The 14,038-nt window shown below is 46.8% G+C and overlaps 1 protein-coding gene across 1 annotated transcript; it reads left to right on the top strand.

Annotated features, from left to right (window-relative positions):
• The first annotated feature begins 6,125 nt into the window (after positions 1-6,125).
• LOC123758479 (neuropeptide F receptor) lies at positions 6,126-13,806 on the top strand. The gene is made up of 2 exons (XM_045742933.2): positions 6,126-7,881; positions 13,651-13,806. The coding sequence occupies exons 1-2, from the start codon at positions 7,318-7,320 to the stop codon at positions 13,804-13,806; spliced, it is 720 nt and encodes a 239-aa protein (XP_045598889.2). The 5' UTR covers positions 6,126-7,317.
• Positions 13,807-14,038: the final 232 nt, after the last annotated feature.

The following is a 14,038-nucleotide window of genomic DNA, read 5'->3' as shown; positions in this document are numbered from 1 at the left end:
CATACAACAGGACGCAAACATCAGTGCTTCACGCAACAGGACGCAAACATCAGTGCTTCATACAACAGGACGCTAACATCAGTGCTTCATACAACAGGACGCAAACATCAATGCTTCACGCAACAGGACGCAAACATCAGTGCTTCACGCAACAGGACGCAAACATCAGTGCTTCAGACGCAAACATCAGTGCTTCATACAACAGGACGCAAACATCAGTGCTTCACGCAACAGGACGCAAACATCAGTGCTTCACGCAACAGGACGCAAACATCAGTGCTTCATACAACAGGACGTAAACATCAGTGCTTCACGCAACAGGACGCAAACATCAGTGCTTCATACAACAGGACGCAAACATCAGTGCTTCATACAACAGGACGCAAACATCAGTGCTTCACGCAACAGGACGCAAACATCAGTGCTTCATACAACAGGACGTAAACATCAGTGCTTCACGCAACAGGACGCAAACATCAGTGCTTCATACAACAGGACGCAAACATCAATGCTTCATACAACAGGACGCAAACATCAGTGCTTCATACAACAGGACGCAAACATCAGTGCTTCACGCAACAGGACGCAAACATCAGTGCTTCATACAACAGGACGTAAACATCAGTGCTTCACGCAACAGGACGCAAACATCAGTGCTTCATACAACAGGACGCAAACATCAGTGCTTCATACAACAGGACGCAAACATCAGTGCTTCATACAACAGGACGCAAACATCAGTGCTTCACGCAACAGGACGCAAACATCAGTGCTTCATACAACAGGACGCAAACATCAGTGCTTCATACAACAGGACGCAAACATCAGTGCTTCACGCAACAGGACGCAAACATCAGTGCTTCATACAACAGGACGCAAACATCAGTGCTTCACGAAACAGGACGCAAACATCAGTGCTTCATACAACAGGACGCAAACATCAGTGCTTCACGCAACAGGACGCAAACATCAGTGCTTCACGCAACAGGACGCAAACATCAGTGCTTCATACAACAGGACGCAAACATCAGTGCTTCATACAACAGGACGCAAACATCAGTGCTTCATACAACAGGACGCAAACATCAGTGCTTCATACAACAGGACGCAAACATCAGTGCTTCATACAACAGGACGCAAACATCAGTGCTTCATACAACAGGACGCAAACATCAGTGCTTCATACAACAGGATGCAAACATCAGTGCTTCACGCAACAGGACGCAAACATCAGTGCTTCATACAACAGGATGCAAACATCAGTGCTTCACGCAACAGGACGCAAACATCAGTGCTTCATACAACAGGACGCAAACATCAGTGCTTCATACAACAGGACGCAAACATCTGTGCTTCATACAACAGGACGCAAACATCAGTGCTTCACGCATGAGACGCCATTATATAAATATACTAATACAAATAATTACAAAACTAAACAGTTAGTAGTTTCTGAATTTCAGAAGTGAATCTATTCCCACTGTTTGACAGTCATACATCATACAGATCCGAGTTGTATATATATATATATAAGTGGTGTATGAGTCGTATGTATATACAACGGAGAATAACCGCTCTACAACAGATACAAACTGCTTTGCAAGAGTGACTAACCGCTCCAACACGCTCTCTCTCTCTCTCTCTCTCTCTCTCTCTCTCTCTCTCTCTCTCTCTCTCTCTCTCTCTCTCTCTCTCTCTCTCTCTCTCTCTCCTTCTCCTCCATTCCCCCCACCACTAATTGTAATTACGAGAGAGAGAGACCTTGACATGTAATAGCTTGATTATTATACTGTATTTGTATGGTTACACGTAAAGCTTCTTCCCCTCTGGCACTCACAGGAGTGTGCCACCACCACCTCTGGTACTCACAGGAGTGAATAATGTCTGCCTGCACCTCCAGGAGTGGGCCACGACCATCTCTGACACTCACAGGAGTGAATAATGTCTGCCTGCACCTCCAGGAGTGTGCCACCACCACCTCTGGCACTCACAGGAGTGAATAATGTCTGCCTGCACCTCCAGGAGTGGGCCACGACCACCTCTGGCACTCACAGGAGTGAATAATGTCTGCCTGCACCTCCAGGAGTGTGCCACGACCACCTCTGGCACTCACAGGAGTGTGCCACGACCACCTCTGGCACTCACAGGAGTGAATAATGTCTGCCTGCACCTCCGGGAGTGTGCCACGACCATCTCTGGCACTCACAGGAGTGTGCCACGACCATCTCTGGCACTCACAGGAGTGTGCCACGACCACCTCTGGCACTCACAGGAGTGTGCCACGACCACCTCTGGCACTCACAGGAGTGAATAATATAAAGTTAGTGTCTAATAATTTAAGTGTTTTCATAATTACCGAGTGTCTAATTACCAGATGAGACGGAACCTGTTGGGCCTCCTTCAGCAGCCAAGGGGGGGAGGGAGGGGGCTGTTCTCGGCATCTTTATTATGTCTAGTTCCTCCAGATGTTGCTTAACCTCCTCTTCGGTGACTATTATATTCTTTATCGTGTTTTCTGTCGTCTCCCTTACTTTGTCTTCACTCTTTGTTGACATCTTGTCCGAGTTCCTCACCCACCACCTTGTCTCAGTCCGTGAGACTGTGGCTTTATCTCGGGGCGTTGTTCGGGATATATATTCCAGGGGCCAGATTCACGAAGCCTTTACGCGAGAACTTACGAACGTGTACATCTTTTCTCAATCTTTTTCGGCTTTGTTTATATTTTTTAAACAGTTTACAAGCATGGAAACTTGCCAATCAACTGTTGTTATTGTTATAAACAGCCTCCTGGTGCTTCGGAGCTCATTAACTGTTTAATAATTGTAAACAAAGCCGCCAAAGATTGAGAAAAGATGTACAGGTTCGTAAGTGCTTGCGTAACTGCTTCGTGAATCTTGCCCCAACACGGGAGCAAGGAGCCGGTCGGCCGAGCGGACAGCACGTTGGACTTGTGATCCTGTGGTCCCGGGGTCGATCCCGGGCGCCGGCGAGAAACAATGGGCAGAGTTTCTTACACCCTATGCCCCTGTTACCTAGCAGTAAAATAGGTACCTGGGTGTTAGTCAGCTGTCACGGGCTGCTTCCTGGGGGTGGAGGCCTGGTCGAGGACCGGGCCGCGGGGACACTAAAGCCCCGAAATCATCTCAAGATAACCCCAAGATAACCCTGTCTCCGCAAATGTCAACTTAAGGGGCGCTAGACAATTGGGAATCTTCAAACTTCCTCTCAGTTGCTCTCGAGACTCTGGTCTGCTCGCTTGTCTCTCCTCCTTCAGACCCTCTGTCTGTCTGTCTGTCTGTCTGTCTGTCTGTCTGTCTGTCTGTCTGTCTGTCTGTCTGTCTGTCTGTCTGTCTGTTTGTCTGTCTGTCTGTCTGTCTGTCTGTCTGTCTGTCTGGTCCAAGGTTACTATTCTCAAGGCTCCCTGGCGCGGTTCTTATCTCCTCAAAATTGTCTATTGAACCAGAGGTTGACTTTGCCTCTCTCGTTCGCCTCCGTCTTGAGTGGGATGAACGGCTTCGTTCCTTCTGGATTCTTCCGGTCTATAAATTCCTTTTTCTCGTTTGTTCTTCTTATTGTTTCTGTCTCTGTACTTATTGTTGGGATGTCTGTAGTCCTTGGTGCTCTAGTGTCTCACCCGGCTCTTGAGTACACGTCTGTAGTCCTTGGTGCTCTAGTGTCTCACCCGGCTCTTGAGTACACGTCTGTAGTCCTTGGTGCTCTAGTGTCTCACCCGGCTCTTGAGTACACGTCTGTAGTCCTTGGTGCTCTAGTGTCTCACCCGGCTCTTGAGTACACGTCTGTAGTCCTTGGTGCTCTAGTGTCTCACCCGGCTCTTGAGTACACGTCTGTAGTCCTTGGTGCTCTAGTGTCTCACCCGGCTCTTGAGTACACGTCTGTAGTCCTTGGTGCTCTAGTGTCTCACCCGGCTCTTGAGTACACGTCTGTAGTCCTTGGTGCTCTAGTGTCTCACCCGGCTCTTGAGTACACGTCTGTAGTCCTTGGTGCTCTAGTGTCTCACCCGGCTATTGAGTACACGTCTGTAGTCCTTGGTGCTCTAGTGTCTCACCCGGCTCTTGAGTACACGTCTGTAGTCCTTGGTGCTCTAGTGTCTCACCCGGCTCTTGAGTACACGTCTGTAGTCCTTGGTGCTCTAGTGTCTCACCCGGCTCTTGAGTACACGTCTGTAGTCCTTGGTGCTCTAGTGTCTCACCCGGCTCTTGAGTACACGTCTGTAGTCCCCGTCTATATGTAGTCCCCGTCTATATGTAGTCCCCGTCTATATGTAGTCCCCGTCTATATGAATAAATCCACAAGGGCCGTGACGAGGATTCGAACCTACGTCCATTTGTTCATTTGATGCATCATGTTAGTGTGATCTCTGTGTGCTCTATATGTAGTCCCCCTCTATATGTAGTCCTCCCCCCCCCCCAGGTAGTCCCAGCCTCCAATAGCCCCCACAACCTTGGGGGCGCTCGTTTGGAAGACGATCTTGCAGTTCCTCTTCCTGTTGTCTGATCCTCTTGTGGTCTACACTCTTGTGTAGTGTCTCCCTCTCGTAGAGTTCCCAAGTCTCTAGTCCTCTCACCCCTCATGTAGTTCCAACCACTGTATTCTCTCAAGCTTCTGTAGTCCCCAGATCTGTAGTCTGTACCCTTCCTGTAGTCCTCGGAGCTGGGACTAGGAGGCGAGAAAGCGAGGTGGCAGTAACAACCCAGTTGGAGGGAAATGGCCAGTTTGGTAGAGGACGGTCACTGGCTTCCGTCGCTAACAAGCGTCCACGTTTGTGGTTAACGAACTACCCGACAAACACACACCGAAACTACGACGTTGGTGCAACGTTCGAACAAGTTTTAAGCCCTCCTAACCAGTTATAACAACCAATATAGCAAGTTGTAACAACGTTCTAATACGTCATAAGCACGTTAAGCCAAGATGTAACAACTTTATTACAAGTTGTAACAAGCGGAAAATAGAGACAGTTTCGGTTTGTGTTTCCAGGGTAGAGCGCCTCCGGGGGCCCTTACTTACCGGCTCTCCCATTGGCTGGAGGTAACAGTCGTGAATTGGTGCGTCACCCTCGTTACTTTGACACTGTCATGCTTCTGTTACCCCTCCCCACAACCCCGTCACACTGCTCTACCTTCCTCACATAACTTAGGCATCTTCACTTTATAACGAAATTACATTTCGTTGCGATCGACAGGACATGATCACGACCTATAAGAGTCTTAGAGGGAAAGAGTTGGACACTGATGAGTAGTTGAACTGGATGAGTAGAGAGAGAGAGAGAGAGAGAGAGAGAGAGAGAGAGAGAGAGAGAGAGAGAGAGAGAGAGAGAGAGAGAGAGAGAGAGAGCAGGGAAAGGGTGGAAATATAGGGGGGAGAGGAGATTTGAAGCGAGGGGAAAGGAGACATGGAGGAGAAATGTAGAGAGAGGGGAGAGAGAGGGAGATATTGGGAGAGTGGAGAGCAAAGGGTGTCGTGGAGACTAGAAGCAAGCGAAGGCGGGTACCCCGGCTCTAGTGGCAAATTCGTGAGGCTTAGAGGAAGATCAGAGGAAGATCAGAGGAAGGCGGTATGGTTCCAGATCTCCCAGGGATAGCAGTGACCCGGATGGGATTCCAGATATTCCACACACTGGCGTCAGCACCAGGAGTTCACGAGGCTTCCAGGCCCATTATGAAATTTACGAAGATTGCTGTAGGTTCCAGAGCTTATGCTGTAGGTTCCAGAGCTTATGCTGCGGGTTCCAGAGCTTATGATGCGGGTTCCAGAGCTTATGATGCGGGTTCCAGAGCTTATGATGCGGGTTCCAGAGCTTATGATGCGGGTTCCAGAGCTTATGATGCGGGTTCCAGAGCTTATGCTGCGGGTTCCAGAGCTTATGATGCGGGTTCTAGAGGTTATAGTATGGGTTCTAGAGGTTATAGTATGGGTTCTAGAGGTTATTGGAACCACCACCAGTCCCTACAGGAACCAGGAACTACCGTTTGCCGTTTCCAGTAGCCTATTTAAATTTTTTTGCGCGGGATTTTCGTGAGATGAGGGGAGAGGGGGGAGGGAGTGGGGGAAGGCTATATAAGGGAGGACGCGCGCGAGTGGCGGGCAGAACGTTGCTGGAGGTGGTGGGGGAGAGTGCTGTCCTCCGCCTCAAGCACTCCACCTCACTGGGGTCCATGTCACTCTGAAAAACAACAACAAAAAACTTCACATTTTGAAAGTGTCTCGCTTGATTCATTTGTTTATCGGTGTCCCGGATGTATAATGAGCACTTGTTATTTACAAGTGTTTAGTGTGGGTGTTGATTCTGAACTAAATATTTATATGTGGATGATAAAATACACATTTTAATACCTACTCCTCGAGATGTTTGTTAGAGCTGTTTAACTGACGAACTGCGCTAATCAGCCTTGTTCTACTGGTGTGAATATGAACGCTTTGTTCTATTGATATGAACTTGTTCTGCTGGTGTGTGAACTTGAACGCCTTGTTCTATTGATATGAACTTGAACAGAACTTGATATGAACTTGTTCTGCTGGTGTGTGAACTTGAACGCCTTGTTCTATTGATATGAACTTGAACAGAACTTGATATGAACTTGTTCTGCTGGTGTGTGAACTTGAACGCCTTGTTCTATTGATATGAACTTGAACAGAACTTGATATGAACTTGTTCTGCTGGTGTGTGAACTTGAACGCCTTGTTCTATTGATATGAACTTGAACAGAACTTGTTCTGCTGGTGTGAACTTGAACGCCTTGTTCTATTAGTGAACTTGAACATCTTGTTATGTTTCAGTGAACTTGAACGTAAGTCACACTCGTAAGTCAGTAAGGAGAGTGCCAAGAGGAGCAGGAGGCAGCAAGTGGCACCGGAGGCACCATGTGAACTACCCTGAACCAAGGCCTATGAAGATAGGGCCAGGTGAATGTTGTTATAGATCCAGCTACTCGGAACAAGTTCCAAGTAGCACGGGCTATGGTGAGCCCCGTAGTGGACTTACCTGGCACAGGAGCGGTGTGACAAGCCAGGTGAAGCCTCGACCGCCTTATTAAGCGAATATTGTAGCTCCTGGGCTCCGCTTAACCACCCGAGACAATATGTAAACATTTACTACTTCGTGTAGAAGTTTCCGTAACAGAAATTTTTATGTGCACATCAAAGCAAAACTTAAATTCGCTAGATATAGAGAAGTGACGTACATGCTTTAGTGTGTAGACGTGTGTAGACACAGTTACCCTTGCACACGAGTCGGTGTGTACACCAAGAGTGTTCCGGGTACACACCTGTCATGTGTACATAGAGAACAGGTGTGTGATGTACACTCTAGAATGGCAAGCGGGGTCTGGGGGCAAGATGGACGTCCCTCCACCACCTCTACCCAAGGGCATGGCGGCAGTAGACTCCATCAACTTCGACTCTGCAGACTTCAACCTCATCAACTGGATGGCCTTAGAGGGCAACCTAACGGACCTCTCGCACAACCTCTCCCACCTGTTGAACCTCACCAGCGGCCTCAACCCCAACTTTTTCTACAAGTTCGAGAAGAACCGGGGCGTGAGTGACGGGGCGTTCTTCACCCTCATGGCCGCCTACGTCATCCTCATAATCCTGGGAGCCACGGGCAACTCCCTCGTAGTGATGGCCGTCATCAGAAAGCCCGCCATGCGCACCGCACGAAACGTCTTCATCATAAACCTGGCCATTTCTGACCTGCTGCTGTGTCTGATCACCATGCCGCTGACCCTGATGGAGCTCCTGTCGCAGTACTGGCCGCTGGGGGACTCGCCCTTCGCCTGCAGGCTCGTCGGGACTCTTCAGGCCACGTCTATCTTCGTCTCCACTATCTCCATCACCGCTATCGCTCTCGACAGATATCATGTGAGTTTGTTGTCACGTGTGAGCCTTTGTTTACGCTACGGGGGCCACGTGGCTTTTGTTTACACTGTGGTCCACACGTCTTTGTACTGTGGACACGTGGCTTTGTTTAAACTGCGGCCACGTGGCTTTGTTTACACTCTGGCTACACGAATCCGTCTCTTCAAATCCTCTGTTGACACACAAACACACACACGTTTATATATATATATATATATATATATATATATATATATATATATATATATATATATATATATATATATATATATAAATATATATATATACATATATTTATGCTAGCTGTACCCCGCCACGCGTTGCTGTGGCTCTGCAATCTTTCCCTGTCTCCCAGTCCTCCCCCCCCCCACCATTCTCCCCCTCCTCCGTCCCCTCCTCCGTCCCCTCGTCCTCCCCACCATTCCCCACTCCCTCGTCTGATGATCAAATGATCTGATGTTCCCATCTGAAAATTGGGAACATCAAATGATCTGGGGCCAGATTCATGAAGAAGTTACGCAAGCACTTACGAACCTGTACATCTTTTCTCAATCTTTGGCGGCTTTGTTTACAATTATTAAACAGTTAATGAGCTCCGAAGCACCAGGAGGCTGTTTATAACAATAACAACAGTTGATTGGCAAGTTTTCATGCTTGTAAACTGTTTAATAAATGTAACCAAAGCCGTCAAAGATTGAGGAAAGATGTACACGTTCGTAAATACTTGCGTAACTGCTTCGTGAATCAAGCCCCAGATGTTCCCATCACTGAAATATAAGAAAAACAGAAATGAAAAACAATGAAAAAATAAAAAAAAATAAACTATACTCACGAAATGAACGGTATGGTAAACAACACAGCTCAATTCCACGAAATGAACGGTATGGTAAACAACACAGCTCAATTCCAACGCAATGTCACACAAAATAATTAAATCAAAATCAAAATAAATCAAAATCTATGAAAATTCAATATAAATGAAATCACAAACATTGAAATGGAATCGTAACATATTTAGAATAGCGTGTGTTGGTCTTAAGTGTAACAGATGGCGCTGTTGTTCAAAAAACGCATGTTTTTACCTGTCACAGGGATGGCATCTATATAGTAGGCATATAAAAACACGTGCGTATTCGACTGGAACGTTGTGTCAAAATTTCAACGCAATCGGTGAAGAACTTTTGGAGATAACAGCTTGTGTTGCTCTTACGTCCAACAGATGGCGCTGTTTTTCAAAAAAACAAGTTTTTTCCTGTCACAGGTGAGGCAGGTATATAGTAGGTATATAAAAAGACGCGCCTATTCGAATGCAACGTTGTGTCAAAATTTCAAAGCAATCGGTAAAGAGGTTTCGAAGATTTCCTTCACATGAAAAACACAGGTTTTTCAAAAGAAGCATGTTTTTTTCCCGTCCCAGACGTGACATCTATATAATATGTATATAAAAACCCGCTCTGATGTGAATGGAACGTTGTGTGAAAATTTCAAAGCAATCGGTGAAGAACTTTCGGAGATTAGCGGTTATTCACAGAAGAACATTTCCATTTTTATTTATATATATATATATATATATATATATATATATATATATATATATATATATATATATATATATATATGTGACAGTGTCAGACCACGGAGGAAGAATTGAAACAGGAATTTCCTTAAGCACTTTCGAATATTAATACATCTTCAGAATGAATGTATTATTCCTTCTTTCTCTCTCTCTCTCTCTCTCTCTCTATATATATATATATATATATATATATATATATATATATATATATATATATATATATATATATATATATATATATATATATACATATACATTGAGAACTAAGGTCTTTCTTTATGTGTATTTACACTGAGAACTACGGTACACCTTCCTGTGTATATATACTGAGAACTAGTATATCTCTATCAGTATATTATCAGTATACATATACCTATATTCCTATCAGTATACATCCCCATCATTCTTCCACTCCCCCGTCGCACGTATCCTCATTTCCCCAGAAAAAAAACATTCATTCCTTTGAAGAACAAAAATCCTTTCCCAAAAGCAAAAACCAGAACTTTTAATGAACTGTCGAAAAACTGTTGGATTGCTTTAAGGTCTCTATTGCTTTGTCGTCGAAGCGCGAGGCAGATGTTTGCGTCTCACGGTGTAAAACACCTGTCTTTGTCGTGGGTGTGTTGATAGCCGGGTGTGTAACTTTATTACATATGAAGACACTTTTTTAATAGCTTCAACAATACCCATGAATAAAGTCTGTTGTAGTGTGTGTGTGTGTGTGAGACAAGTGTAGGAGATGGATAGTGTAGGAGATGGATAGTGCAGGAGACAGCTAGTTTAGCTGCTGACTAGTTCAGTAATCCAGCAGAATCCAACTAGCCTCCAGAGGAATCCACAGCTTGAGAGGAAGTAAGAGTTTGCTTAAGTCTTGAATCGATTCAAGTCGATTCAAATCACAATCGACTTGAGAATGGTCCAGGACGGACCGAAACGTCGTCGTCCCTTCACCTTCTAGTGTGTGGTCTGGTCAACATACTTTAGCCCCGTTATTGTGACTCATCGCCTTTCAAAAGTATCCCTCCTCCTCCTCTACCTCTTCCAGTTTACCTGCTCTCTTGTGGTCACGTGGTTAGCAGTCTGGCCTTTGTGCGAGAGAACCCGGTTCGAACCCTGGGCTCAATGAGAGGGATTCGAACCCTGGGCTCAATGAGAGGGATTCGAACCCTGGGCTCAATGAGAGGGATTCGAACACTGGGCTCAATGAGAGGGATTCGAACCCTGGGCTCAATGAGAGGGATTCGAACACTGGGCTCAATGAGAGGGATTCGAACACTGGGCTCAATGAGAGGGATTCGAACCCTAGGCTCAATGAGAGGGATTCGAACCCTGGGCTCAATGAGAGGGATTCGAACACTGGGCTCAATGAGAGGGATTCGAACCCTGGGCTCAATGAGAGGGATTCGAACCCTGGGCTCAATGAGAGGGATTCGAACCCTGGGCTCAATGAGAGGGATTCGAACCCTGGGCTCAATGAGAGGGATTCGAACCCTGGGCTCAATGAGAGGGATTCGAACCCTGGGCTCAATGAGAGGGATTCGAACCCTGGGCTCAATGAGACGTATTAGCAGTTATAATTTTGCGTTCCGTTCATCCCTGTGTCTTTAGCAGGAACTGCAGACGACCTGGTTGTAAAACAATGGCTGGATCTTGTTCAAGGGGGAAACCCACGTGGTGTTAGACGGTAGAGCGACGGTCTCGCTTCATGCAGGTCGGCGTTCAATCCCCGACCGTCCAAGTTTTTTGAGCACCATTCCTTTCCCCCCCCCCCCCCGTCCCATCCCTAATCCTTATCCTGGCCGCTTCAGTAGCAAGGTTTAACTAATCCGGTTCCTTATCTCACCTAACCGGTTTCTTTATCTGGCTCGGGGGGGGGGGGGGGGGGAAGGTCGTGGGGTTCAAATCTGAACATGCCCTTGTATCATTATCACAGTGGTCTACGTCCTCGACTCATAACCGAAGGACCCCGAGTTTAATTACCGGGCGGGACAGAAACGGTTGGGCACATATGCCCCTTTTCACCTGATACACCTGTTCACCTAGCAGTAAATGGAGTTATAGGCAACTGAGCTGCATCCTGGAGGGAAAAAAGTCTGTTGCTAGATTAGAGGAACCTGGTTAACCCTTAGTCCAAGTTTCCCCTGTTACCGACAACGGGAATTCTTCCTGTTGGCTAACTTCAACGGTAACTATATGACCCGTTCATCAGCCTCCGGCCGTCTCTGTTTTCAAAAAGAGTTTCCTGTTTTAAGGCACAAAAACAGCAAACTTTCATTTTTCTTCTAAACTTCTCATTTTCTCCTTAGCCAAACTTTCCCCCGTAAGTGTTTGACTGTTAAGACAACACCCTGTTAGTGTGCTCTCTTTCTCTCTCTCTCTCTCTCTCTCTCTCTCTCTCTCTCTCTCTCTGTCTCTGTCTCTGTCTCTGTCTCTGTCTCTCTCTCTCTCTCTCTCTCTCTCTCTCTCTCTCTCTCTCTCTCTCTCTGTCTCTCTCTCTCTCTCTCTCTCGTATCACTAGCTAGTCTTGCCCCTTCCACATTGGCTGCCAGTTATATTGTAATCCAGGGCACTTTGTCCTCGACACTACAACACCTGTATAAACACCTGCAGGATGCTACAACACCTGCAGGATGCTACAACAATCCCCTGTCGTTTGAGACAGGCGCCCACGGCTATATGGGCTCGAACCCAAACATGAAGCTAAAGTCGGGTACACAGCCAGGCGTCCAAACAAGTATGAAGCCAGGTATACAACGCAGGTATGGAGACAGGTGTATATATAGAGGTACAGTATAGGCCTATGTCGCGGCTCTCCCCCGGGTGGACAGATGGACCAGGGGGATAGAATCAATGGGTTCGGAATAGGGATTCACAGAACACTGGTTCAGATACGACATCCGGAGGTCTCGTCTCAGTCATGGCGGTCAAGTCGGTATTCACGATAACAAGTTACGATTTCTAAAGAGCTAAGAGGTTCGTTAGCTGGAACCTCCCTCAAACGACCTTCGCAAACAGGAACCTCCCTTAAACGACCTTCGTTAACAGGAACCTCCCTTAAACGACCTTAGGTAACAGGAACCTCCCTTAAACGACCTTCGTTAACAGGAACCTCCCTTAAACGACCTTTGCTAACAGGAACCTCCCTTAAACGACCTTCGATAACTGGAACCTCCCTCAAACGACCTTCGCTAACAAGAACCACCCCTCATACGACCCCCCCCCCCTTTCACTAACGACCTTCCTTAATCCGAACCCGCCGCTAATAACCCCCCCCCCACCACCAATCTCAGAACAATAAACCAGAGGTTCCACTAATCCATATGACCATCCGGGACCCTTCACGAAGAATTGCTCTGTTAATGAGACTTGGGTGTCTAAGGGCTGGGTTATTTATCCTGTAGTGCAGTGTAACCTCATGCAGGCGAGGAGTCACAATAACGTGGCTGAAGTATGTTGACCAGACCACACACACTAGAAGTTGAAGGGACGACGACGTTTCGGTCCGTCCTGGACCATTCTCAAGTCGATTGTGATTTGAGAATGGTCCAGGACGGACCGAAACGTTACGTCGTCGTCCCTTCAACTTCTAGTGTGTGGTCTGGTCAATGTAGTGTAACCTCTCTACTGTATTGAGAAGCAATTAGGTGAGGTCAAAGAAGAGAGAGAGAGAAGGTGGTCGTTTCGTAGGTGCATTGTGGGTTATCTTGAGGATATCTTGAGGTTATCTTGAGATGATTTCGGGGCTTTTTAGTGTCCCCGCGGCCCGGTCCTCGACCAGGCCTCCACATCCCCCCAGGAAGCAGCCCGTGACAGCTGACTAACACCCAGGTACCTATTTTACTGCTAGGTAACAAGGGGCATAGGGTGAAAGAAACTCTGTTTATTGTTTCTCGCCGGCGCCTGGGATTGAACCCAGGACCACAGGATCACAAGTCCAGCGTGCTGTCCGCTCGGCCGACCGGGTTACACCTGAGAGAGAGAGAGAGAGAGAGAGAGAGAGAGAGAGAGAGAGAGAGAGAGAGAGAGAAAGAGAGAGAGAGAGAGAGAGAGAGAGAGAGAGAGAGAGAGAGAGAGAGAGAGAGAGAGAGAGAGAGAGAGAGAGAGAGAGAGAGAGAGAGAGAGAGAGAGAGAGAGAGAGCTACTCTAGCAGTCTAAAAAAAATATAGAGCTGTAGCTCCCAATCTTCATATTTCCAGTTATGGGTTAAGAAAATTACAAATTTGATCCACATGACTATTATAGCCACAGGCTCTGAAAACTGTACCGAGTTTCCTGCATTTAGTTCATTTGGTGCAACTTGCAACATCTGGTTAGCCCTTGAGCGCCTCTTGCAACATTTAGTTACCCCTTAAGCGCCTCTTGCAACATCTAGTTACCCCTTAAGCGCCTCTTACAACATCTAGTTACCCCTTAAGCACCTGGCTTAAGAGGAAGAGCAGAGAAGCAAAGAAGAGAACCACTAGAGCAAGGAAGAGGTACAAGGAGCTAGGGAGAGAGAGGAAGATAAAGGTGGACTTAAGAGATCTATAAATGAATACAGAGGAGTCAGAAGAGAAGCGGAGAGACAGTTTGGCAGCGACACTG

The sequence above is a fragment of the Procambarus clarkii genome, chromosome 11 (genome assembly GCF_040958095.1).
Source record: "Procambarus clarkii isolate CNS0578487 chromosome 11, FALCON_Pclarkii_2.0, whole genome shotgun sequence".
In the NCBI taxonomy this organism is placed as follows: Eukaryota; Metazoa; Arthropoda; class Malacostraca; order Decapoda; family Cambaridae; genus Procambarus; species Procambarus clarkii.
Note: the sequence above shows the minus strand (reverse complement) of the source record. Positions and strands in the feature narration are given on the sequence as shown.

Coding starts and splice junctions, on each gene's coding strand:
- LOC123758479 (XM_045742933.2), top strand. CDS start 7,318: ATGTACACTCTAGAATGGCAAGCGGGGTCTGGGGGCAAGATGGACGTC. Junction 7,882..13,650: donor TCGCTCTCGACAGATATCAT/GTGAGTTTGTTG, acceptor TCATATTTCCAG/TTATGGGTTAAGAAAATTAC.